This window comes from Mercenaria mercenaria, unplaced genomic scaffold (genome assembly GCF_021730395.1).
Source record: "Mercenaria mercenaria strain notata unplaced genomic scaffold, MADL_Memer_1 contig_4929, whole genome shotgun sequence".
In the NCBI taxonomy this organism is placed as follows: Eukaryota; Metazoa; Mollusca; class Bivalvia; order Venerida; family Veneridae; genus Mercenaria; species Mercenaria mercenaria.
In genome coordinates this window covers 1-27,677 of record NW_026463198.1, presented here as the reverse complement: position 1 = coordinate 27,677, position 27,677 = coordinate 1, and the positions used below count along the sequence as shown (strand labels likewise).

The following is a 27,677-nucleotide window of genomic DNA, read 5'->3' as shown; positions in this document are numbered from 1 at the left end:
AATCACATGGCTGTTACAAAGAAATTCAAACATTTCCTAGTTTATATAATTTATTATATCCAATACATTTTTCTATTTCAATAAATTATGCTATCTGCTCGCTCAGTTAATTAGCCAAATGTGTAAGAATCAAAGTTGAAAAATAAAGTTCAAAATTTCTAACCTTTTCAATTTTTTCTCATCAAGTTGTTTCTGACGTTGTTATTGTTTTTAAGATGTGAAAATTATACCTTCAAGTAATTTGCAAAAAGGAACTATGGATAATTTTTTATTTACCTATCCAAGTGATGGAAGTAAATATGTCTATGCGTTATCTTTGAAATTACAATCAATATTATTAGACCTATTTGGATAACAAACTTTTTAAAATGAAGACACAATGACAGACGATAACTTTAAACGAAGAAAATGCATGCCTGCTTTTATTTGTATAACTCATTTATAAATCACTTACACAAGTCTTATGTACGTACGTGACAGACCGACCAACGTGTGCAAAGCAAGATGCCCTAATTTTTTTTGAAAGGAATGGGGGAGCATACGGGCCATCTACACTCTAAGCCCAATAATCTTATCAAGTTGGAAGAGTTTGGGACAAATAGGTCTCAAGTTATTGAGCGGCAACAGTTTTCAACTTTCAGACCCCGAGATTTGTACCTGTAACCTACTGACCCCCAAAACAATCAGGGCCATCTACTTCAAAAGCCTAATCATGCTCTACTGGGTCAAGCGGTTATCAATTTATTAAGCGGAAACCATTATCAAGGTTCAGGCCCCTGCGACTTTGACCTTTAACTTACTGACCCTAAAAACAATAGGAGTCATTTACTCTTCGTGAGCCCCATCATGCCATTAAGTTTGAAGGTACTGGATCATGTGGTTTTCAAGTTATTGAGCGGATTCATGCCCATGTGACTTTGACCCTTTACCTATAGACCCCCTTAAAATAGAGGTCATCTACTTTTCATAAGCCCAGTTTGAATGTTATAAGTTAACTGGTTTTCAAGTTACTGCGAGGAAACCCGACCGGCCGAGTTGACTGACGTACAGACTAATTATGCAAAGCAATATGCCACGCTTCTTTAAAGTGGGGTCGGGGGATAATAAATAACTTAATATATTGATGTATATTTTTTGCATAACTGATAGCATTGAGAGGGGGATTACAGTACGAGGGGACAAACGTTACATATAATATATACATTAGTTTTTCAAGCTATAGATAATGTTCTACCGTATAAGCAGATAAAAAGAACTTGTGTCATAATATGATTGAGATCAAATGTTAAAATTTATTACATCCGTTTCTTTAACATCGTTTCGACATATAAAGAATGCATATGAAAATGACACAACATTGTACTTTTGCATTGATCCAAAGTGTTTGCTTTATCATAAAACACATTATTTGGCACTAAACACAATCATCTGATCTTCAAAACATCCGACATAGACCTCATGTTGATCATGGTTATAGCACAGAGTGTATGGCAACGACAGACCATTCATCATTGTGTGACATTGCTTCAAATCACTCGAGATACGATGTATGCTGCCATTTGCCCTATAACAACACACCAACAATGATCCATCGTCTAGCATCATCATTCCCCGTGGGTCTTTAAAGTCTTTGTTTTTGTATTCAGCAGATATATCACCTTGTAATGTTATACTGATGACACTGTGTCTACCAACGTCACTGATGAAGATATGTCTCAGATCCTTACTCAGCAGTAAGTAGTATGGTATATCAAATATCTTATCATCCAGTTTAATTGTGTTCTGTACGTTACCTTGTGTATCTGTAACATATACACACTTTAGATAATTGCTAACTATATAGAGATGACCTTGATGATAATCTATACCTCTACAGTCTACTTTAACTGGAAACTTGCGGACAGTTGACAGTTTACCTGCTGTTGTCATTATAAGGCTCTCTTTCTTGTGTGGCATTGTCACAGCAATATGGTCCTGAGGCATTACTGCAATGCCCCATGGCTTCGAAGAAAGTGTTGTCTCTTCTATTACCACTTTATTTTTTATGTCAACAACTTTCAGTTTCTCATTGTTAAAATCAGCCGCCACAATTTTGTTAGAGGGCAAGACAACACATGCTGTGACCCAGCACCTAGTCTGATCTGACATTGTCTTTATACTTATGTTTTCTTTGCGGGTCAATTTGTCAACAGATTTCCGCCCCTTTGTAGTTACAAGAGAAGACGACATTGTGAGCTTACCAAGTGCATTTTGTCTTGAAAGCATGTTTTTTAGGTCTTGGTTTTGCTCAAATGTGTATTGCATGTTTGTCTTTTCTAAACTTCTGCCTGCCTCCTTTATTTCGTCTGACTTTAGTTTGGATTTAGCTTGTTTAATTGTAATGTAAAGTTGTCCATTCTGCCGTGAGGCTTTGTAATCTTGTAGTCTCGACTGTAGTTCTTTGAAATCTGAAGAAGTAGTTGTACACGTTACAAGCACCTTATTTACCATTTGTTTATCTGTGAACTTTTTTTTGTCAGCGTCTGTCTGGATTTGCTTTTGTAGCTGGTCTAAGCGATCATTTATCTCTTTGCGAAGCATTGAAATTTCATTGAGTAGTCTGTCATGGCAGGAATCCAATTCTTTTTCTCTACGTGAGGCCTGCTTTATAATATCATCAGCCTCATTTACTTTTTGACCAAGTTGCCTTAGTAACTCTCTGAACTCTGCACTGTCGCCAATACCTGCACATTTATCAGGTATATAGTCAATGTCACATGCTTTGTGATTCAGGACGATACAATCGTTGCAGCCGAGAGCTTCGTGTTTTGGGCAGAAAAATTTAATTACTTCCTTTTTGTGCACTTGACACTTCTCAGTGCATTCGTCTGATTCCTTGCTAAAAGCATGTTTAGCCATGTTATCTTTGTTTACCAGGTGGTGATGTTTGTTCGCCTTTAACCTTTGATGATAAGCAAAACAGTTCATACACAAGTGTTCTTGACAGTCCACACAAAATCCATGAGCCTCTATTTGCTGACCAATCGCCAAACATGGTTCACATCTATGGTCAAAGTCCTCTGCGGAACCTTTGGATATGGAACCTTGAAAATCAGCAACCTTTCTACCCGATACCGCCATATTTAGCGGATATTTAAAGGTCAAACTTTGAACTAGTATTGTATTTTAGAATGATAAAATGTCACTGTTTATTTTTCTAATATGTTACAATAAGTAGTCCACAACACGACAAAAAAAATCCCGTTGAAAGAAACACCGAAGATAAATGTGTGTAAAATGAAAAGAAATAAGAAAAATAAAACAATTTCTGTAGTTAAATATTAAACTAATTTTACTTCCTTTCCAAGAACGAGTCTATAAATATCATGCCCCAGATAAATTGAACTTTATTGTTACAGTAGTCAAGGGCAAATACAACCATGTCTACCCAAAGTAAACTTCTATAAGTTATCTCCCCTCTGCATCTTGTTGGAAAACATCAACTAGATCGAGCAGCATAGCGGCCCGTCAGACTTCATGTAGAATATTTATTGTGACTTTGCAATACAACCTGTGAGAGTAGACTTACTACACAGAAATTAATAACAGTTATTGTCCAATTTGTGGTTAATCTGTGCTCAATGAAATACATTAAACAAAATTTTTAAATATTCAGGAAGGGTCTTTTGACCTGTTGGATTCGTGTATTTATCGTAAAGTAATTATTTAGAAAAATACGAATTGTTTAGAAAAAAATGAATTGTGAAAACAAATGTATTATCCCAGTAAAGCACAAAAAATGAATGTTAATTGATAGCTTAAATCGTGGATACAATATGTAAATTGATCGTCGTTTAGAGTAAAATGTTCACCATCCGGCAAGTCAAAGCAAATAAGAGACATATGTACAAATGCATTAGATTTAATAGGTTATTTGCTTCAATGTAGTGAACCCGCAAGTACACCCGAATGATGGTTCGGCACTGGGCATTTTAGGGAAAATGCACGTGAGTATATTTAGGCGTAGTCCCAGAATGTCAAACTTCTTAAGAGAAAACATAATCACACAGGAATTGAGGGGCCACTCCCTTTAAAACATGTAAGTCACCATCCAACTGGAAAATAAAAAATGGATGTAAATATAAATAATAAAATTCTTGATGAAGACGTGTCTTTATATCTAGCAACCTATTTTGTTACTTTGGGTTTTTAATCTTGAAACCCTTTAAGCTTGAGGGTTTTTTCAAAACAAAATATATATATCAGAAACACACATGCAATATACTTAGTAATGATTTCATTTCATTATGCTAAATGCCAAATTAAAAACCCCGAAATATCCTCTATGTCAGATAGAATAATAAAATTTGAAATCGCGCTTTTTCATATTTATGTTAAATGGAATTTTATAGTCGCTCAAAGTCTGGTTGAAAAGCCAGCCAGAAATCTAACCGTGTAACCAGCTAGATCCTGGGAAAAAAGTAAGCTAACCAGAAGACAATCAGCGCATTTTACAAAAATACAATTTTTACTAAAGAATTTATTAAGATATTAGGCGCGGTATTACACTTTTACTTTTTTTGCAAATGGTTTTAACCGTACAAGCACAAGAGACAACATGACGAAACGAACGAGTGACATCCTCCATTATTCTACGGTGCGGTAATAATACTAAAAGACATGCAACGAGCCATAAACCAAGGCAAAGCTGTAGCGGTAAAAAGAGAGTAACAAGTGGCATTTAACACTTTTACTTTCCCCGCCAACGGTACAATACACAAAAAGACTACCATGAGATACAAGTAGTATCCTCCATTCATCTACGGGCGACCGTAATAATAATGAACAATATAAAATCGAATCGAGGACCAATGCAGCCGTTCGAGGCAGTGGCAAGAATCAGCAAGGCTATATGCAACATCAAAAGGCTATGTATAACTGACGCAAAGCTATTTATAAACTGACGCAAAGCTATGTAAACTGCAAAGCTATGCATAACTAACGAAAATTTAAACAATGATTAAACTGACGTAAAGCTATGTGAAACTGATGCAAAGAAATGATTAACCGACGCAAAGCTATTTATAACTGACGCAAAGCTATGTTTAACTGACGCAAGCTAGTATAACAACGCATTAAAGCAATGATTAACTGACGTAAAGCTATGTGTAACTGGCGCAAAGCAATGATTAACCGACGCAAAGCTATTTATAACTGACGCAAATCTATGTTTAACTGACGCAAAGCTATGTATAACTAACGCAATTAAAGCAATGATTAACTGACGCCCAAGCTAAAATGTGTAACTGACGCAAAGCAATGATTAAGCGACGCAAAGCATTTATAACTGACGCAAAGCTATGTTTAACTGACAAAAGCTATTGTATAACTAATGCAATTAAAGCAATGATTAACTGACGTAAAGCTATATGTGTACTACGCAAAGAAATTTAAAATGATTAAGCGACGCAAAGCTATTTATAACTGACGCAAAGCTATGTTTAACTGACGCAAAGCTATGTATAACTAACGCAATTAAAGCAATGATTAACTGACGTAAAGCATGTGTACTGATGCAAAGCAATTAATGATTAAGGGGCCCAAAGCTATTTAAAACTGACGCAAGCTATGTTTAACTGACGCAAAGCTATGTATAACTAATTGCTTTTTAAAGCAATGATTAACTGACGTAAAGCTATATGTGTAACTGACGCAAAGCAATTAATGATTAACGACGCAAAGCTATTTATAACTGACGCAAAGCTATGTTTTAACTGACGCAAAGCTATGTATAAACTAATGCAATTAAAGCAATGATTAACTGACGTAAAGCTATATGTGTAACTAAACGCAAAGCAATTAATGATTAAGCAAACGCAAAGCTATTTATAACTGACGCAAAGCTATTTTTAAAAACTGACGCAAAGCAAATGTATAACTAATCAATTAAAAGCAATGATTAACTGACGTAAAGCTATATGTGTAAACTGACGCAAACCCAATTAATGATTAAGCGACGCAAAGCTATTTATAACTGACCAAAGCTATGTTTAACTGACGCAAAGCTATGTATAACTAACGCATTTAAAGCAATGATTAACTGACGTAAAGCTATTGCCCACTGACGCCAAAGCAATGATTAACCGACGAAAAAGCTATGTATAACTGACGCAAAGAAATGATTAACTGAAGCAAAGCTATGTGAAAACCGATGCAAAGCAATGTATAACTAACACAAAGCTATGTATGTGTAACTGGCGCAAAGCAAGGGATAAACCACGCAAAGCTATTTATAACTGACGCAAGGCCTATTTTTTTAAATGACGCAAAGCTATGTATAACTAACGCAATTAAGCAATGATTAACTGACTAAAGCTTTTTAAAACTGATGCAAAGCAATAAATTAACCGACGCAAAGCTATGTATAACTGACGCAAAGAAATGATTAACTAAAGCAAAGCTATGTGAAACCGTTTGCAAAGCAATGTATAACTAACACAATGCTATGTATAACTGACGCAAAGCTATGTGTAACTCTTTGGTCTGTATTTTTTTTATTCTCGATAGTAACCGTTTAGTCTTCTTATACTTGATTCGGTTTTTGTCATTAAATATCAACCCATCCAATGTTCTGTGATTACAAAATTATGTTTTGAACCTGAATTAGGGGTGTGTTTGTGGGGTGGGTGGGGGGGGGAGGGTGGTGAGGTTTTGCCTTTGCATGTGATGAACATAAGGAATTAAAAAGGGCAAGATCCATTAAGAATCTCCAAGAACGCATTTTTCTGGGAACGAAATCCCAACACAGCATGTATACGGATGTATAAATGACTGAAATTTAACGAAAGTACATAAACAATGTACAAAAATTTAGACAATGAAACATGGAGTTCCCCAGCAGTGACGTCAGTGACAAACAACATTTGGAGCTTGAACTCGTTTTAAAGAACGCACCAGACCTTATTCTTAACTTGGCCACTTTCCAAAGTCGTAGAACTTGAGGGATTTATCCCCATCAGGGGATTCCCTAACAAAACAAAAACGCAAATATGTCCATGTTTAAAATTTACTCATTGACGTAGGAGCAATCCCATAGTTGGCCGGGGGGGAAAACTGGTCATCCTAACTACCCCTTTTTTGGGACAAAAAAAAAGTTCTTCCTCTTTTTTGCAATAGACATCTTTCAAAATGCTTATCAGTACATCTAAATGCTCTTTTCACATTGGCATCTTTTCTTTTACCTTCTATTATTTCTGAGAGTTTCCTTATCATAACTTTGGGATCAAAGCATAATTATGCTGTCCCCTTCCCCCACCCTCAAAATTGCGGAACCCACCCCAATATTCCCTGCTCCTGGGCCTGTGATACTTTTAAGTCAATCCTCAAGAATCATACATGCTTATACTCAGTGCGTTTTCATTTGAAAACATCAAGATTTAATTCATTTAGTTTTATTCTAGTGATATTTTAAATTTTCTACATTTCATAACAAAAACATCTATCACAAGTGACCATAGACAGCCTATAAACAACCCATTCTAACACAAGCATGAAATTTCGAAAACCCGGAAAAATATAAATTTAAAAAATGTTTCCTAACTTCTAAAATGATGTTGCCCGAAACAACAAAACATTCCAAACCATTATAATAAAAGCTTAACCAGACCTTAGAACGCGAGTTTTTCCGGATACATAAATCTAAATGCCGACTTTTTTTTATTTGATAGATCTATATAAAGTCCAAGAAATGCTACCAGAAGGAACGGTACACGGGAATCACAACCTTTACTTTCTATGGGTAACTTTTGGGTCATCCGTCATACTATAGCTGAGCATGGAACTATATTGTAATGTTTACATATATAAAGAACAAGTAAAATAGTTTTGGGGCTCAGCCCTCGAAAATGTTGAACTTTGTTATATTAAACTGTTTGCTTTTGCCAGATAAGCTTACTATTTGACAACTGGAAAAAAAGATTTAAAACGTTTCCTTCATTTTAAATGACATAATTATAGGTCGAACTGGATTTTAAAACTTCTAAAGGGTAGAGGAACAGTTGCCCCTTTGTGCATTATTGCAGTCATAGGCACGGAAAATAGACAATATAGAATAAACTGCACAATAAAATATTTAAGCAACATAGATAAAATAAATATATTTCCCCAAATTAAATGTAAAAGATGGACGGAATGTTACTTTTTCATAATGACGCATGTAAATGTCTGAAAACAGATTTGTTTAAGGGTACAAAGAAATAGTTCAGAATGTATAATGTGAGTGGAGGGTCAAAAAAATTGTAAATATAGTCCACACTTCAGGGGAATGTAAAAAATTGTCGGTAAATGAGATTTAAAAGACCAAACTTCATGGAATGTAAAGAAATTCCCCGGTAAATGAGATTTATAAGATGAATTTGACTAACATTTAGACTAATGCAAAATAATTTTAAAAAAATGCTTCTGGCTTTTCAGTTATACTAAATGATTATATTTTTCACCACCATATTTTTGGCCTATATAAATATATATATATATTAACTGCTCAAATGTTAAAACAATTCACAAACTTAAATACTATCACATATAATAATAAATAATTAATAAAGTCATAAGACAAATATTAAAAACAGATAGTGGATACCTGTTTGATTTACATTAACTTTAAAAACATAAAATATATTGACAGTTTTGTACACAACTGAGCCGTTTTGTCATGTCAGAAAATAAAATCATGTGATTAGTAACAAGTACTCTAAATACAAGTCTCTAAATTAACATAATACCTAGACCCCTGAATTTTTTCCATGATATTTATATTTATTTCATGTACCTAAAAAATACAGATATTTTACATTTTATACAGAATTCTTATGTCAGAAAACAATAAATGATAATTTCAAAACTCTATTTATATCAAAATCAAAAATATCTTTCTAAGGAAAGACATCAAAACTATGGAGATATGACTTTGTGTTAGACACTTCATTGAAAAATCACAAAACATTGAAAAAATTATAACAACTTGGAATTGTTGTGCATGTAAGATTGTACTGTAGCATGAAATTACAGTTATCCAGTTCAATATAAAGACTATAGTATATATGTATGGAATTACTATTAATTTCTATGGCAAAAAAATAAATAAAACAGTTTGTTTAAAGGGATTAAAAAATACAACTTAAGAAAGTGCTTTCAAATAAAGCAAAAAGCATTTTCAAAACACATTATATAATAAAATATGCTCTCTAAGAAATATATAAACAAATATAAGATTGTGAATTTCGATTCAATTTTGAAAAATAGTATCTAGCACAATTTCAACATATACAACACACAGTATTTAAACGGTCTAAAAAACAGACAATTAAACTAGTTGTATGTAGTATTTTTTTAAATTATCAATCTGTAAAATTTAAATACAATGGTAGAAATTCAACTGTTAAAACTTTTAGAGTATTTGTAATTTTGTAAGATAAAAGAAATTGAATTCGTTTCTTTAAACAACCATTAGTTCAATACTGAAAACATATTTGTATAAGTCTTTAAATTTCATTGTATTCTCAGACTAAATAAACTTTTACCAGTACCCTTTTAAAATCAAGACAAAATGATGGATTTTATTGGTTGGTTTGTAGATCAGCCTTTAAATCCCTATTTCCCCCCCCGCCCAACCTCCACTGCTTAGGGAAAAAGTCTTGTCAAATGATTTTGCTGTCTGAACCAAAATATATTTTATGGCCATCAAGTGATTCTTAGGGAAGGTTCGAGAGTTTGCGTAGCTTGTAAGACAAAATTAAAAACAAGAGATATGTAAGTTGAAAATTGGGCTTTTATTTAAGCCGGTATCAGAAACATGAAATAAAAAATTTATAAAAAACACATTAGTTTGTTGACTAGAATTGTTAAAACATAGATCATATAAATTTTGTTTTATCGGGAAATACAATTCCGCCGAATATCAAGTATAAAATACATCAATTCATTGACTAGAATTGTTAAAACTGAGATCATATAAAAAATTTTCATCTTGGAAATAAATTCTGTTAAAGCTAACTTAAACAATGAAAATAAAATATCGATGACAATCAATTATGAGTCAGAAATAACATTAATTACTGACAGTAAAACAAATAAGAAATTGTAAAATAATGAATATTGTTTCATACAATTGATCACTTTGGCATATAAACAGCTGCAAACCGTGGGAGTGAGGGTTTAAACAAAATTCTAACAAATAAAATATGTAAAATATTTTTGATAAAGAAATAGAAAGCTTACTTCTTTGTTTAACGTGTAAGTAGTTTGTGCGCATGCGCATCAATTTTAGATTATCACTTAAGAAATAGTTTTTTGCTGCTTAAGCTTTACGGCCAACGGCCGTACAGAATAATATGGAACCAAATCTCGTCCTTTAAAACATTTTATACTAATAAAATACATTTAAATCACAGCAAGAAGTTGAAATGAACTCGAAACTTATGATTGTGAATCAGCCAAAGTCACAGGAATAAGTCCCGTAAAACCACTGAGTGTTTAATATAGATCCATACCCAATTGAACTTAAGCATCTGTAAACAGATTTAAAGCCGGGTTAGTTAACCTTTTTTGACCCAGTAAAATGTGTTTCCATTGAAATTTGTTCAATGAAATAGTACCATGCTTCTAATCACGCCCCCTTTTTTATTTAGTTATCCTAGGGGGGGTTTCCCACACACCTTTGGTTAGATCAATTAATCGTTTGAGGAAGGCCCTCCCTGGTAGCACTATTTTGGCGCAAAGTTTAGAAGACCTAAAAGGGATTGTAAGTCCCGTAATTTAATTTTCCTACGTGATTTGTAAAAACACTAGTAAATGGTGAAGTTTAACAAGTTTGTCTTTAGGTAGCCAGCTTCCATTTTGTTAGAATCAAGTTCCAGACTCTGAATGTGATTCCAGTTGTCGCTGTGACATTTTCTCGTGTTTTATAGGAACTCCATAGCTCTGCATAAATCGAAAAATACCCTCAATCAGTTTCACATTTGTTAGATCTTTGGGGCCCATAAAAAGGGAATCATCCAGAATATGCAGGATGTGGAGGAATTGAAAGCTTACATTGAGCTATCTCATTCAAGCCTGAACTGAAGCGATCGAAGAGGGCGCAACAAGAGCTAGCACCCTGGGGAGCGAAACGATCATAAAAGATGTCAATGAATTTGAAACTAGAAGTGGATAGTCAGTTGGATGAATGGGTATGTTTACGGTAAGCCGAGTCTATGTCTGGCTTAGCCTTCAGACAGCCCTGAACCTAAATCCCTAACCATGGTAACTGCTTGGTCAAAAGTAGAGTACTGGACTGTGGCGAGGTTTGGATCGTAAAAACATTTACAGAATTGCCAAGTGGATAGCTTAAATGATATTAAACCCTGTAAGAGTTTACCTCCTTTTTTGGGACTACTCCTATAAACAAACCCCTAGAAGGTTTAAAAGGCGGGCTACTGAAAGGTCCCGCTAAACCTCTTTAAAGCTATTTTTTTCTAATATTGGGCGATACAACTTCCGACAGTCATAGCAAGATATTAGATTTTCGTTGTATAGGAGTATCTATCGCCAAACAAAACCTAAACGGAAACCATTCTTAAAACCTTCCAATAGATAATTTTTAGCCTTTAATCCAGAACGAAAGGGGGCTTATCTTAATGGGGGTAATTGCATTAGGCACTTCCTGGGTATTAGTTTTTTGTGTTGGCTTAGCATGTGGTTGACTGGGCAAAGTGTCTGTCTGATCCGATAGGGCAGGATTTTGCCGAGTGGTTACCGCGACAATAACCGCAGACGTGTGGGAAACATTTGACAGCGGGCAGGGCCGCCGGAACGGGCGATACTGACGAAAGGGCTGAGATGTGAGGGAGGTGGCTGTGACCCAAATCCAAAATTCAGAATGCATCTGATCCCAAGGGATCAGGACTCGTTCCTTTAGTGTCCGAACTGAAAGTGATAAAGCGACCAGGCAAAGAAGCCACATGTAGAAAAGAGGCATCACATCATTATGTTTGTTGTTTTATTGGGTTTTAAGTCACTGTCACAAAATTTTTTGGCCCTACAGTCACGTCCGCTTAAATGGGGAGATAGAACCCTCAAATGCCTCTCTCAACACTGTTTCTGGCATGGGGAGCCACCTGTGTAGAATGATAACCTTTTGCGCCAGATGGATGGCTTCCTAACATGATGACCTGGGGAGCCAGGTAGGGCAAGTGAAGGGCAAACATTATAACCTTAACCACTTTCCCCCGCCAACCCCTCCCCAACCCCTTCCCTCCCTAAATTTTTATTAAAATCATTTTGGAAGCAACATTTATATATTTAAAAACAATACAGCACAAGTAAATGTGGTATAAAACACTTAAACTCGTTAACTTGGCACCCGTGTAGATAGTAGAATTAATAAGCTTTGCAGCCAGATGGATGGCTTCCTAACATGATGACCTGAGCAGAGCAGGGTGGGCAAGTGAAGCGCAAAAGGTAGCAACCGTAACTACTTTCCCCGCCACCCCCCCCCACTCCATTCTCCTCCCCAATTTTTATTATTAAATCATTTTGGAAGCAACAATTTAATATGGCCACCAAAGGACGAGGGTTATTTTCCTATATGGCTATATTGTAAATTTCAAAAAATCTTCAAAACCACTGGGCAGTATACAAATAAACATCACAGAAAATTTTTCCCTTGGGTGGGCCCCATTTCAGTTGCCTAAAGAATTGAAATATTATGCAGAACTCTGGTTGCCATGGCAACCCAGATAAAACTTTAAAAATCTTCTTGTCTAAAACCACAGTAGCTGGGCTTTGATATTGGTATGTGGTATGTGGCATCACCTAATGGTCCTCTACCAAGTTAGTTCAAATTATCCCCCTGGGGTCAAATATGGCACCACCCCTTGGGGGGGGTCAGATGGTTTACATAAACTTAAATAATGACAATTTGAAAATCCAAAACCACAGGGCTTGGGGTTTTGATATTTGTTTGCAACCATCTAAAGGATCTTTTAACAAGTTTTTTTTCCAATTATTACCCTGGGATCAAAAATGCTCCCACCCAGGCCCGGTCACATGGTTTTTATAGACTTGTATAGGAAAAAACTTTAAAAATCTTCTTGTCTAAGACCTAGCCTTTGATATTTTGTATGTAGCATTGCCTTATGGCTCTCTTCCCAAGATAGTTTACCCTGGGGTGAAAAGAGACCCGCCCTGGGGGGCCATAGTTTTTTAATATACTTATATAGGAAAAACTTTAAATGTTCTTGTCTGAAACTGGAAGACCTAAATTTTTAATTTAGTATGTTGCATTGCCTAGTGGTTTTACCAAGGATTCAAAAATTGGCCTTAGTTGAAAAGAGGCCCATCCCCGGAGTCCCAAGTTTTACATAAACTTATATAGGAAGAAATCTTCTTTTTCTGAAAGTTTAAGGCCAAAGCCTTTGATATTTGGTGTGTATCATGGGCCCAGATGATTTCTAACAAGATTGTTCGAATTATGCCCCTGGTGTGAAAGAGGCCCCGCCCCGCGGGTCACTTGTATATGAGTTATATAGGAAAAAGATACCTCAAAACCATCAGAGCATATTTCAGACTGTTAAATTATAATTACCTGATGATCCCAAGTGATTAGGAGTCACTTGACTGTGACCTTGACCTACTTCCTTCATTTTTAAGATTTCAGCCTTGAAATTTGGATGACATGTACAGTTTTTTTACACCGATCTGACTTTCAGTGACCATGGGACCTACTGACCTTCTTTCTTGTTTTTTAAGATACAGCCTTGAATTTTGATGAAATGTACAGTTTTGCACCCAATTTTAAACTGCTTTCAGTGACCATGAATTTTGACCTACCGACCTACTTTCTTGTTTGTTTTTTTAAGATACAGCTTTGAATTTGGATGACATGTACAGCTTTGCTCACCAATCTTAAAAATGACTTCAATGACCATGAATGTGACCTACTGACCTACTTTCTTCATATCTTAGCATCATTTTGAACATGTAGCTCATATTACTCAGGTGAGCGATCTAGAGTCATTATGTCCGTCTTGTGTCTTTTAGCAAACAGGCTTATATTTTTTTGTCCACAATTTTAAGGGTTTTTGTTTCCGCAGTCAGCCAATACCATTTACTGACTGGGAAGCATTTAGGGTGATTTTGACTTTTTATTTTTATTTTCCCATCTTCTGTTTGGCTAAATTATCTTGTCAACCGAACTTTGTTGTAGTGTGGGAAGTAAAAAACAAGTCTTCCCGAAACTCTTTATTAATAGTTATTTCCCTTCTGTTTTGTGATGGAATTTTTTTTCTTACAACAAGGACTTTAGATATATTTAAGTGTAGTCTTTTACTAAAAAAAAGATCTTTTATAAGGGGACAGACTTTCTTTTCCGTCACTGGTCCGATATAAAAATTTGGCCTTTCGTGGAACATTTACATAAACTGATATTTCTTTATAAATTAGATCTGGGGCCTAAATATAACTTAAAAATACAGAAATATTAACAAAATTATTTAGGAAAACCCAATATTTCTTTTCTAAAAGGTCAAGATAGTTTTTGTAAGTTTGAACATATTTCAACGCAAATATTTTGAGTAGTACTGAGACATCTAACCATTTTATGTTTAAAACATTTTTTTCCTTGTCCCGTCCGTTCAGATTAATGTGACGTGGTTTTAAAGGGAATATCCTGACGGACTGCGAAGTTTAGTTTCCACTTTTATTTTAAATTTAAATCCATAAAAATACTTCCGGGGGGTAATATCTTCTAGGTCACATCAACAGAAGTCAAGTTTTTATTTAATTTTCCGGTTTAACAACAGAAAACTAATATAAGAAGAATACCCATGTGTTATTAAAATACCGAGACGCTCGCACGCACATTTGTTTTTAGAATGTCATGATTGATTTTTGTGTTTGTTTCTTTCTATTTTCTTTTTTATTTATTTATTTATTCATGTTGAGGTGGGCTGACATGAATTCCCAAGATTTAGCATAAAAACGATAACAAACCAGTATTTTCAAAAATTAACTCGGGGGTTTTAATTTTGAGTTGACCCCCAGTTTGTTGCGCTACGGACGCCGCCATATTGGAAAGTCGACGTAACGTCATATAGCATTACGGCCTATGGGAAAAAAGAAAAATCCAAGATTATATCTTTAAAATTACACTTTATTGAAAAAATGAAAAAAGGTCTAGAATTTTGATGTAGGTATATAAATATGTTTTTTGGACGATTTTATCGATACTGATAATTCAGAAACGAGGTAAACGTAATAGGTGGAACAGACTTTAGATACCTTTAACCTATATGAGTCATTCTATATTTCGTCACATTTTTTGGGGTGGTAACTTTTGAAAATTAACCATCATCATTTTTTGTTTTCATCTGATGGATTTAATATATAGATCATATCTCAATGTAAATTTAACTAAATGCAAGCTTATACCTCTTCGTTTTACCAAAAAAGAACATAATCTGAAGACAGAACCAACGTGTTTTCCCTCCTGTAACAATAATATCAGTGACTGATACTTTATCATAAGATACAGTAAACACATCCAGATCATAACAATATGACAGTTTGAGATGTTTCTTTATAGAAAAAATAACATCTACGTCCTATATGTATCACAAAACAAAATTACGATGTATTTCAGGTGATATTTAAAAAAAACTTATTTATATTTCATAGTTAAATATATTTGTACTTTTAATTCGGTCAATGGATCAAATTTCAACCCGTGCTTTGTGAAAGGAAAATCTGTAGTTCCTTAATACTAAGGTTATAGGGATAAGAAGTATAGTAAAAATTATATCGAAGATATCTACAATTTTTACAGCAGGGGCTAGGTGTAACAAGAAGGACACCTTTTGTTATGGCAGTGACATTTAAACAGAAAACTAAGAATTGTTACTATGTTTATTGAACATAAAAATAGAATAAATTTCTCAACAAAGTGAAACATGTCCCGGACTGAAAACAGAGAAAATGTTTTTTAAAAAAAGGTTACAATCTCGAGTTTTTCATTTAACTGCAATATTATGTGTTACGTCAAGGACCTTCTGTTACAGGAGAGAAATTTTACTAGAAAAGCTAGACAAAATGTTCTTTTTTAGAAAGTTAAACAATTTTGATTAGTTTTGAAAATAAACCTTCTGTAAAACACAACAAACAAATTTATGACCATTTTTTTGAAAAAAATTTAATATAACTCTTCATATACATGTTATGTAACAGAGTGAAAACATGCAGAAGTGTACGTTTAACACAATTCTGTTGTAACAAAATCCGCAAAATGATATCAGATTGAAACGACTCAACTGTAAAAAAAGATACTTATCTTGTTTAACTGTTTAATTAATTATATGATTGTACAGGTAAATAAAAATGATTACAAGATGACATTTTTTTTTATTGTAAACACTAGTGACATATTACTATCATTATAATTTCCAGATTTCATAGCCCCTCTTTTAAAAAAATTCGTTTAAGTAAACTTTAATACAAAGATAGCAACCCACAACGACAAATTCGTATATTCTACTAGTACGAAACAGCGAGATAAAGAGAGAGACGAGAAATCTGGCTAACATAGCCTAAACCGTCTAGTTCTTTAACATGTCCGGTTACAAAGCAAATCGGATTCTTCCTGGAAGAACCAGTTACTGGACTCTTTGGTAGGGGGGAGACTCTCAAGAAAATCTCAGAGAGTTCGAGTACTCTGACCATAATACGAACGACTGAGCTTTGAAATGACGATTCAAAGCATTACCTTTGGACTGCTGAGCAAGTACTCATGGCGGTCGAAACTAATGAACGAGTCAACGTTTTTGACAGGTAATCAAGTTTCAACTTTGCATCAACGCTGAATCAACATCATGTGTCCAGCAAGATAGCATTGAATGTTTAAGTATGATTAATCTTCTTTTTTTTAAAGAACAAAAAAAAAATTTAATAACCAGCTCAAATGCGCTTAACAATCACCATATATGCTTATATATTTACCCTTTTTCCTCTTCATGATTTTGTATGAAAGATTACTCGAAATGTTTTCATTTGTTTATAATAAATGTGTGTTACTTATTGCTAATATGTGTTTTTTATAAATTAAAGTCCATCACTCCCGAAGCTAAGTGAAAATTTTTGTTTTCTTTCAAATCTTTGGTTCATATGAGTTTCCAAGCTTTTTCAAATACTCGTGATTAAGGTCCCTTTATCATACTTTGCCATAACATATTTTATTTCCCTCACATGACCTTAAGTCTTGGATAACGGCGATACGTTTACTTTGGATAGTTCAAATTCAGCGTCTTGTTTTTCTCTTGTGCGTGTGCTATTTCAATGTTTGCCTTCTTCCGCCAAACCGTGTTATTTGTTCTGTTTCTTTCCATGTTATTTCTGCAGGCTATAGTTCTTCAGACATTGAGCTTCCATGTGTTACAATTAAACCCTTTTTTCTCTTTGGGCTCTATAATTCAGATGCAACTGTTGCATTTATTGTTTCTGGTTCATCTGTAAACGGTTTTTTGGTTTTATACTTCCTGGAATTTCTGATGTATCTGACACCACTCTCGCTAGCCCATCCATGTGTTGTGTCAACTCTGTTTCTGATTTTTAGTCTTTTTAAATGCAAGTACAATGTATAAATTTGTCATCTCTCTACTTGTTGTACATCTTTTAAGTCCTATGTCCGGTCTCGTGCATTAAGTTTAAGTGTCAACGGTGTTTTTTTTAGTGATCTACAGGCATATTAATCTGTTTATACCTACTCAGGAACTACTTTGGTTCTCTAACGATTTTTCTGCAAGATAGTCTAATTTTGATCGTTATTTCTCACTGCTTGTTTATGCATGGCTTTTGTTTTTCCCGTACTGATCTCTTGCCTTCTACAAATACTGTTCGACCTGTAATATTTATGGGTTTTTTGATTTCAAGCTCACTGACCCGGTTACTACGCAGTCATCTGCCGACTCACGGAAAATCTTGTTCATGTGTCTCCACCCTTGTGTCTGAGTCTTTCTGGTCTGATCTTCATGCACTACTTTTTCATTAGTCTTAATTGGGTCACTTTAACTTTATGGGTTTTTAGAAATCAATTACACTCGCCTAGACCTGAATCCGAATTCCAATTGGAGGCAGAAACTTTTATGTAGTTCAGCATTTGACATTACCATGTCGTCTCCTGTAAAACTATATTAATCAGTTAGGTTTTTGACGTTAATTTAGCAAATTAGAAATTTTTAAGACTGCAAGTAACCTTTAAGAAAACTTATTTCAATCATTTATCTATATGCCTGTCTGCCCCTTGTTTATACGTCCCCGTTTAATGGGATATTCATGCTTCCGTACTGTTGTCAGTGTTGCGGATTTAAACAAAATTCAAAAATTAAGAGTATCTTTTCAGATTGCAATCAAACTATAAATGCAAATTGTTTATTTACATAACGTAATGTTGTCTCTCCTGTAACAGTTACATAAAAAAACCGATAGTTTCCATGCAAAATAAAGATAACTTTCTGATTCAAATTTTTAAATAGTCAAAATACTCACTGGTTATCATATTGTAAATTCAGTTTGGTTCAGATTTCAATCAGTCGTATATTATTCATATTTACGACTGGACGTCTTTCCTGTTACTGCTCTGGACGTTCTCCCTGTTACAATTTTTTGTAAATACAAATTTTAAAAAGCAGAAAATCCCATTGTAAAAGTGAAACTTAACGGTTATTTATAAGGAGGCAACACATATTCAAATACAACTTTTTATACGTGATATTGAGGTGTATATCGTTAAAATTAAAACAGTTTTTCTTTGCTGTCACACAACATGTCTCTCCTGTAACAACAAAACTAAATATTATGGCAGAGAATTAAAGATATTAGTGCTATGCTTGCTGATGTATGTTTTTTTAAATTTTGGGTTATGAAGTAATTGAAACGTGTTTGAAGTTATTAGATCTACTCTTCATATAGTTTTATTTTATTCGTTGTTTGCAAATAATTTCATTACTGTAACAGTTTGCTTCTTTACTGTTTTAAAAATGGCCGTTACATGAGTGACTGTAACAGGAGTGAATTATTTTAAGATAAGAACAATTAAATAATAACAGATCCCCTAATGGATGCCTCATGTGCTTTTTTAAAACCATTCCAGTGGATACACTTTCCTTCTATTAATGCAAATTCAAACCTTTTCACTACAATTTATAATTACTGTAACAGGTGAGAAGAGGAATAAAATTACGCATCCCCTTACCAACGTTGAAATGTTAATTCCTCTATAAACAAATTAAAATGTATCACATGACACCCCACATGTTATGTGGAAATGGTTCCTTTCATACTGGAGGTAATGCTTAGATAATATTACAGAGGGTTTAGCTGTTTATTTTTATCAAACAGCAGTCTGTTACAGGAAAGACATAAAAGTTCAGGTACAAACTTTGGTATTAAATTTTAAAAAACGAATTATTACCGGTATTTGTTGTCTTTGTACTCCGTCACTTGGAAAATGTTAAATAAATTTTGATGGTATAGTGTTTAGCAATAGAACTGAGAGGTTCGGAAAAACAGCTCAAACATCAAAAAAAAACAGCTAGGGACAGCACAAAACGTCAATTTTTACACGTTTTAACATGCAATTAAATATATTAATAAATTAATTGGGTAAAACAACATGGATAGGTATGCAGAATAAGTCCAATATTTTCACCCAAAACAGATTTAAAAGTCATACATTCACACTTCTTCGAAATATTATTCTTGGACAAAAAATGTGACGAAAATATAGAATGACTCATATACGTACAACCTAGATACCTTTAACCTATATACGTACAACCTAGACACCTTTAACCTATATACATACAACCTAGATACCTATAACCTATGTACCTTTAACCTATTAAGTACGACCTAGATACCTTTATCCTATATACGTACAACCTAGATACCTATAACCTATATACTTACAACCTAGATTCCTATAACCTATGTACCTTTAACCTATATAAGTACAACCTAGATACCTTAAACTATATACGTACAACCTAGATACCTTTAACCTATATATGTACAACCTAGATACCTTTAACCTATATACGTACAACCTAGATACCTATAACCTATGTACCTTTAACCTATATAAGTACAACCTAGATACCTTTAACCTATATAAGTACAACCTAGATACCTATAACCTATATACGTACAACCTAGATTCCTATAACCTATGTACGTACAACCTAGATACCTTTAACCTATATACGTACAACCTAGATACCTTTAACCTATATACGTACAACCTAGATACCTATAACCTATATACGTACAACCTAGATTCCTATAACCTATATACGTACAACCTAGATTCCTATAACCTATGTACTTGCAATCCATATGCTTATGCTTTTCGTGGTGGAGGAAGACCCCAGGTTCCCCTCCGTACATTACTTCACCACGAGCGGTATTACTTCACCACGAGCGGGCATCTGGGTAGAACCATTTTTCTTGCCTACCTAGCGGGGAAAGAGCACGCGCCGGGGATAGATATTCCTGTCTTTCCCTAGGGAAAAACCTTGTCTAAAATAGCGTGCAGTAAGGTGACGTCACATAGTACTGGTACCATTGTGACGTCATAAACTTTATAAATAATGTCAGGAAATACCCAAACCTATTTGTCTCCACGATATATTTTGAACATGATAGGCAAGAAAAATGATCTAACATGTCTGCCTGTGTAAGACAGCTGTTTTCCCTACCCTCGGGACAGCATGGATAAAAAACCTCGCTAACGCTCGGTTTTCCATTCCACACTGTCCCTCGGGTTGGGAATACCCCGTCTTACACAGGCAGGCATGTAAGATCCTTATAACCTTTCGCAAGCCAGCTGAATGGTTTTCTCACACGAAGAGATAAACGCCCATAAAGGTAAACGGAAAGACCATAAAAAAGACAAAATTTCACGGTATGAATATTTGAAAAAAGGTATAAAATATAAATTGTAACTAGGCTACATGTTTACTAGTTTTCAATACTTTTTATTGAACAAAATCATAGTGGGTGTAACTAATACAACGATGATGATGCGCACGACAATATCAATTTAAAACCCAAAAAAAATAACTTCATACTATAACTAAAAATAAACAAATAAATGTAAAAGAATATAACAGTACTGTAACTTTTTAAAATGATGTCATATCCTCCGGTTTTATAGAAAAAGGTAATTCACTTTCTTTCATTTGGCAAAAAGATTGAAAAATTGATTGAGATTTTGATGTCGTTAAGGAGATATCGGAATAATCAAAATAATGTATATTTATCAATCTCATGTAAATTTGTTCCAATATCTTAGATACGTTCACTGTTTCGTTTGTTGTGATTTCTTTGTCCATTCTGCTATTTTTGAGTCTGATTTCACAACATCAGCGTGCTTTTGAATTTTTGCGAATGAGGAAAATTCACCTGGTACCATACCCGAGCATTGATCCACTAGATTATACAGCTGTAAGTCTGCGAGTGTCATCTGAAATTTCAGAAAATCTTCATGTGTATTATTTCACTTAGTATAAATACCGATTCGCACGAACTATATTAATTTCGCTCTGTACACGACTACTCAGACCCTTCAGACCGAGTCTGACGCTCTTCTGTACACGTGTGCAGTCCACATCTTATATCCTTAGGACGGCCAGCACATATTTATGCAATCTCGCCAGGCATATATATGTTTTTGACAACACAGAAAATGACGTCACTCGACCTTAAGCTATTTCCAGAAGTAAAGAAAATGAAAGTAGAAATGCTAAACTTGAGGTAGCAGGGTAAACTTAGATGCGAAAATTTTGGGCACGGACGGTCTTACATGTAGCGAGTCGCAATATTGCGCTTCCCTTATGAGCAGAATCAGGGTGGCCATTTTATAAATTGCGTGCATGTTTTGTGCTTTTAATTAATGACAAGATCAGGATTCTCATACATCAAAACGAAAGGTTTACACCATCCATAAAAAATAGCATGCCAAAATCATCAATTTTGCACTTTTTGAACAGCCTGCAATGATCCCGCTGCAAGAACAATGCCCAATTTTATTGCATTTCTCAATTTAATAGTCCTTACTGAACGTCAGGATATAAACGGAATGGGGGCCCATCCAGCTCGTTTTTTCACAAAATAGCGAAAATGTTCCTGGGTATCAATCAACAAGCACAGAACCCTTCCGTGATTTGAATTTTTCCGCGAAAAGGTGTCTCATTGATCATACAAAGCTACCAGCAGTTAGTTTTCCAACTGACATCAGAATTTTACATGTATCGGCTGTATAAATTTTCTAAAGAATTAATAATCATTATCTCTCACCTTAATTTACAGACATCCAAAATCACGCAGTTCTATTTATAACAAATATTGACGGGGGCCAAATTCGAAGTGTACCCTGCTACCTTGAAAACGAAAGCCGTATTTTGATTCCTAGATTGTCAGGGGTCACGCGCAGGGGTCACCACGTCTAAATGTATGCGCGTGGACTTCTTTTTTTTTTTTTTTTTTGCTATTGGGGAGTAAATTTTCAGCACTTTTTAACGAATTGAAATTACCTGGGTTTTAGTACGGCATGTCAGCTTTTCGTCTACGAAAAGATATTTGAGCTCGGGATAAACACAAATCCCACAGGGGTCCGTAACGGACCAAGGGTGCATTGATAATTTTGGAACTTCATCAAATTGCTCAATAGGTCGTTTTTGATGTTGTCTGAGAGTGTCAGTATATGCCTCGGATGTAAGATATAACCATATTTGAGAGCTGCAGACCTAGACATTTCAGAAATATTTTCAAAATAAATTTCATGTAATAAATCAGACGCTAATACGTTTTATTACGTTAAGGCTGCGGAAAGGATATATTAATATAAGTCGTGAAGATACATTTTATGTTATTTTAGGTTATTCTTGGCACAGAATCTGACATAGGCCGGTTTATGTGACTTTCGGTGAGCATATTACAAATACTAAAATGGATTTGTAATTAGAAGATACTTACCGAGTCTCCAACAATGTATTTGCTTTTTTCGGCTCTGAGTTTGAGGTAATCATTCAGTCTCGTCAGATTTTCTTCTTGTACCTTTTTTACAATTTCAGCCTGAAAATAATGGTAAAATTCATTCGTCAGAAATAATTTATAGAGTTGGCGCGGTCAGAAATAATTGATGGAGAAGGCACTGTCAGAAATAGTACTGGTTTATGTTTCGAGATAAAAAAAAAATCAACGCCACCACGAAATTCGGCATTATCGATATAAAAACTAGCGTGATTTCCAGTGCCAGCCCAAAATTCGTTAACTATCTTAAGTAGAATTGCATATTTGTATGTAATACAGTTTTGTTCCTTTGGTTTGTGTTTAACCATGTTAACGAGACTTTTATAAGTCTTTCAGTAATATATTGGCTGAAATTTACTGATCTTACTGAATTCTGTACCAGTACTGACTCGTTCATCGCAAGTAACTGACAATTCACAGGCATGGCTCAGAAGACGGAGGAAAATTGCCCTCACAAACCTGCCATAATTAAGATGGCGACCGCTCGAGCCTATATATATATATATATATATATATAGCAGAGAGAATTTATACGAACTAAGCCACCACCACCACGATATACCAGACCAATTACGGCAAAGCGCCTAGCAGTAAAAACGAACACGCACATATCACAGCTAGTCCACTAACCCAATTAAGATTAGTTTCGATGCTGCTTTATATACATGCCCGAATTGTACTACACATTCGGACTGGTTCACCATTTGCATATATACTCAAATCTCTGTTTCATGTCTCACAAATCAGTAGTGACATTTTAGTCTTTTTAAACTGATTGAGACCAGAGAAGCTATATTTTTTCTCTCTCTCTCTGAAATTTAACATGATCTCAGAGAGAGAGAGAGAGAGAGAGAGAGAGAGAGAGAGAGAGAGAGAGAGAGAGAGATATATATATAATTATTTTGGCTCACTCTGCATATTAGTGACATAATATGAGATTCAATAATGTAATTTAATCAAACGATATGATAAAGAAAAACGTGAGCGCATTTACACAAGTATGAAGAGTAAAATCTTTAAACGTATCCCATTAGCTTTAGGCAACATAAGACGTGTCTCAGCCATAGAATTTTTTTGACGTATTCCAATAGCTACAGGAAATTTTTGAAGTATCTCATTAGCTACATGAATTTTGACGTGATTCTTTAGCTACAGGAAGCTTTAGACATATCTCATTAACTACAGGATATTTAACACATACCCCATTAGCAACAGGAAATGTTAGACATATCTCATTAGCTACAGGAAGCATTACATGTATCTCATTAGCTACAGTAAGGATAAGACGTATCTTATTAGCTACAGGAAGCATTACACGTATCTCATCAGCTACAGGAAGCATTAGCCATACCTCATTAGCTTTAGGAAGCATTAGACATATCTCATTAGCTTAAGGAAGCATTACACGTATTTCATTAGCTACAGGAAGCATTAGACACATCTCATTAGCTACCGGAAGCATTACACGTATCTCATTAGCTACAGGAAGCATTAGACATATCTCATTAGCTACCGGAAGCATTAGACGTATCTCATTAGCTACATGAAGCATTAGAGTTATCTCATTAGCTACAGAAAGCATTAGATGTATCTCATTAGCTACAGTAAGGATTAAACGTATCTCGTTAGCTACAGGAAGCATTAGGCGTATCTCATTAGCTACTGGAAGCATTAGACGTATTTCATGATTAGCTACAAGAAGCATTAGAGTTATCTCATTAGCTACAGAAAGCATTAGATGTATCTCATTAGCTATAGTAAGGATTGCACGTATCTCATTAGCTACAGGAAGCATTAGACGTATTTCATTAGCTACAGGAAGCATTAGGCATATCTCATTAGCTACAGGAAGCATTAAACATATCTCATTAGCTACAAGGGAGACTTTAATCACTTGAGTACAGTTACTACTGCTAACGAATATTTCAATGCTTATATAAACTACTTAAATGATCGTGTATGTAAAAACAAACCTTTTTTGCGTCATCTTTTTCAAAATATATTTTTTAAAATTCTCTTTGTACATCCATGACACATTCGTACGCTTCGTCTACTAGTAATTCTTGTTCTGGTGATTTCCCAAACAGACCTGAAACAACATGTCGGGCGATATCTCAATTTTGTCAAAACCCATTTCATTCTGCTACTTAGACTTACAAAGTCTGTTGAGATCAAATAATCTATAATAATGTTAATTTCTTTCTTCATACTGACACGGTTAATTTCTTTCTTCATACTGACACTGATATCCTCTCAGAAAACCATTTTCTCTCCAGGCTCATCTTAACAGTCGTTAGAGTCAGAGACAAGATATTTTGTAAATGTTTCAAAATAGTGCTATTAAAGAGGATTTTATGGTAGAAATATTTGTTTTGAAAGACTCTAACGACAGTTATCTGCTACTTTGTTACTGTTTCTTTGTCTGATAGAAACATTTTTGCGAGAGCTTTCAGAGAACGTTATACAGTAGTTTGTGACAGAATAGACTGTTGTTATTCTTGTAAATACAAGCCATAAAATATATTAATATATTTTATTTAAAGATACGAACCCAATTTCTTTGCAAGGTATCTAGCGCAGGCCCCTGACTGCCCGTACACTTTTCCCGATACCGTGAGCAGAGGCATCTGTTTTGTGGGAGAATCTGAAAAGATTATAGATGAGATTTTATTTTTTGACGCCACCTGTAGTCCAAAAATATGACATAAAATGTATCCAGCAATTACTTGAAAAGTATAAAAAAAAAAAAAAAACAAGAGCTGTCTCCATAGGATGACACATGCCCCCGATGGCACTTTGAATGAATAGTTATGGCCGATGTTAGAGTTTAGGACCTTTGACCTACGGAGCTGGGTCTTGCGCGCGACACGTCGTCTTACTGTGTCACACATTCATGCGTAGTTATTTTAAAATCCATGCATGAATGACAAAGATATGGACCGGACACGCCCATCAATGCACTATCATGAAAAATGACCTTTAACGTCTAAGTGTGACCTTGACCTTTGAGCTACGGACCTGGGTCTTGCGCACGACACGTCGTCTTACTGTGGTACACATTCATGCCAAGTTATTTGAAAATCCATCTATGGATGACAAAGATATGGACTGGACACGCCCATCAATGCACTATCCTTTAACGTCTAAGTGTGACCTTGACCTTTGAGCTACGGACCTGGGTCTTGCGTGGGACACGTCGTCTTACTGTGGTACACATTCATGCCAAGTTATTTGAAAATCCATCTATGGATGACAAAGATATGGACCGGACACGCCCATCAATGCACTATCCTTTAACGTCTAAGTGTGACCTTGACCTTTGAGCTACGGACCTGGGTCTTGCGCGCGACACGTTGTCTTACTGTGGTACACATTCATGCCAAGTTATTTGAAAATCCATCTATGGATGACAAAGATATGGACCGGACACGCCCATCAATGCACTATCCTTAAATGTCTAAGTGTGACCTTGACCTTTGAGCTACGGACCTGGGTCTTGCGCGCGACACGTCGTCTTACTGTGGTACACATTCATGCCAAGTTATTTGAAAATCCATCCATGGATGACAAAGATATGGACCGGACACGCCCATCAATGCACTATCCTTTAATGTCTAAGTGTGACCTTGACCTTTGAGCTACGGACCTGGGTCTTGCGCGCGACACGTCGTCTTACTGTGTTACACATTCATGCCAAGTTATTTGAAAATCCATCCATGGATAACAAAGATATGGACCGGACACGCCCATCAATGCACTATCCTTTAATGTGTAAGTGTGACCTTGACCTTTGAGCTACGGACCTGGGTCTTGCGCGTGACACGTCGTCTTACTGTGGTACACATTCATGCCAAGTTATTTGAAAATCCATCCATCGATGACAAAGATATGGACCGGACACGCCCATCAATGCACTATCCTTTAATGTCTAAGTGTGACCTTGACCTTTGAGCTACGGACCTGGGTCTTGCGCGCGACACGTCGTCTTACTGTGGTACACATTCATGCCAAGTTATTTGAAAATCCATCCATCGATGACAAAGATATGGACCGGACACGAAAATTGCGGACAGACCGACAGACTGACAGACCGACAGACGGTTCAAAAACTATATGCCTCCCTTCGGGGGCATAAAAATGTAACAATAAAACATTTTTCCCTGAAACTGTACATATCTACTCAACAACTTTCTTAACACACTACTCAACTGTCAGTTGAGTTAAATAAAACATAACAGCAATAACAATCGGAGGTAACTTCATTGAGCCGTGACAGTTCAATTACGGTTACCCTAAAATAAAAAGTGGCAAAACTAGTGCACCTTATTGCTGTCCCTTATTTGGCAAGTAGTGCCATCTGCGCGGTTAACTAATTTTACGACTAACTTTACACTGGTCAAGGGCTAAAATGTGCTCGAATCATGACACTGGATACTTTTCTAAAAAAATTGCGTTAGTAGATCATCAGACTTGTATTGAGATTTATTATATACCTATATAAATTTTGTCAACAATTTTGATTGTATTTCACAAGTAAATAATTATGACCAGGCAGAAAAAAAATATAATAACATTAGCTA

General features: G+C 35.1%; 1 protein-coding gene and 1 pseudogene across 1 annotated transcript; both read right to left on the bottom strand.

Moving 5' to 3' along the window:
• Positions 1 to 1,404: 1,404 nt before the first annotated feature.
• LOC123535892 (uncharacterized) lies at positions 1,405 to 3,120 on the bottom strand. Its single transcript, XM_045318652.2, has one exon. The coding sequence runs from the start codon at positions 3,118 to 3,120 to the stop codon at positions 1,405 to 1,407; it is 1,716 nt and encodes a 571-aa protein (XP_045174587.2).
• A 17,894-nt stretch (positions 3,121 to 21,014) lies between these two features.
• Positions 21,015 to 27,379, bottom strand: LOC128554312 (glutathione S-transferase 3-like; annotated as a pseudogene).
• Between the last annotated feature and the right edge of the window lie 298 nt (positions 27,380 to 27,677).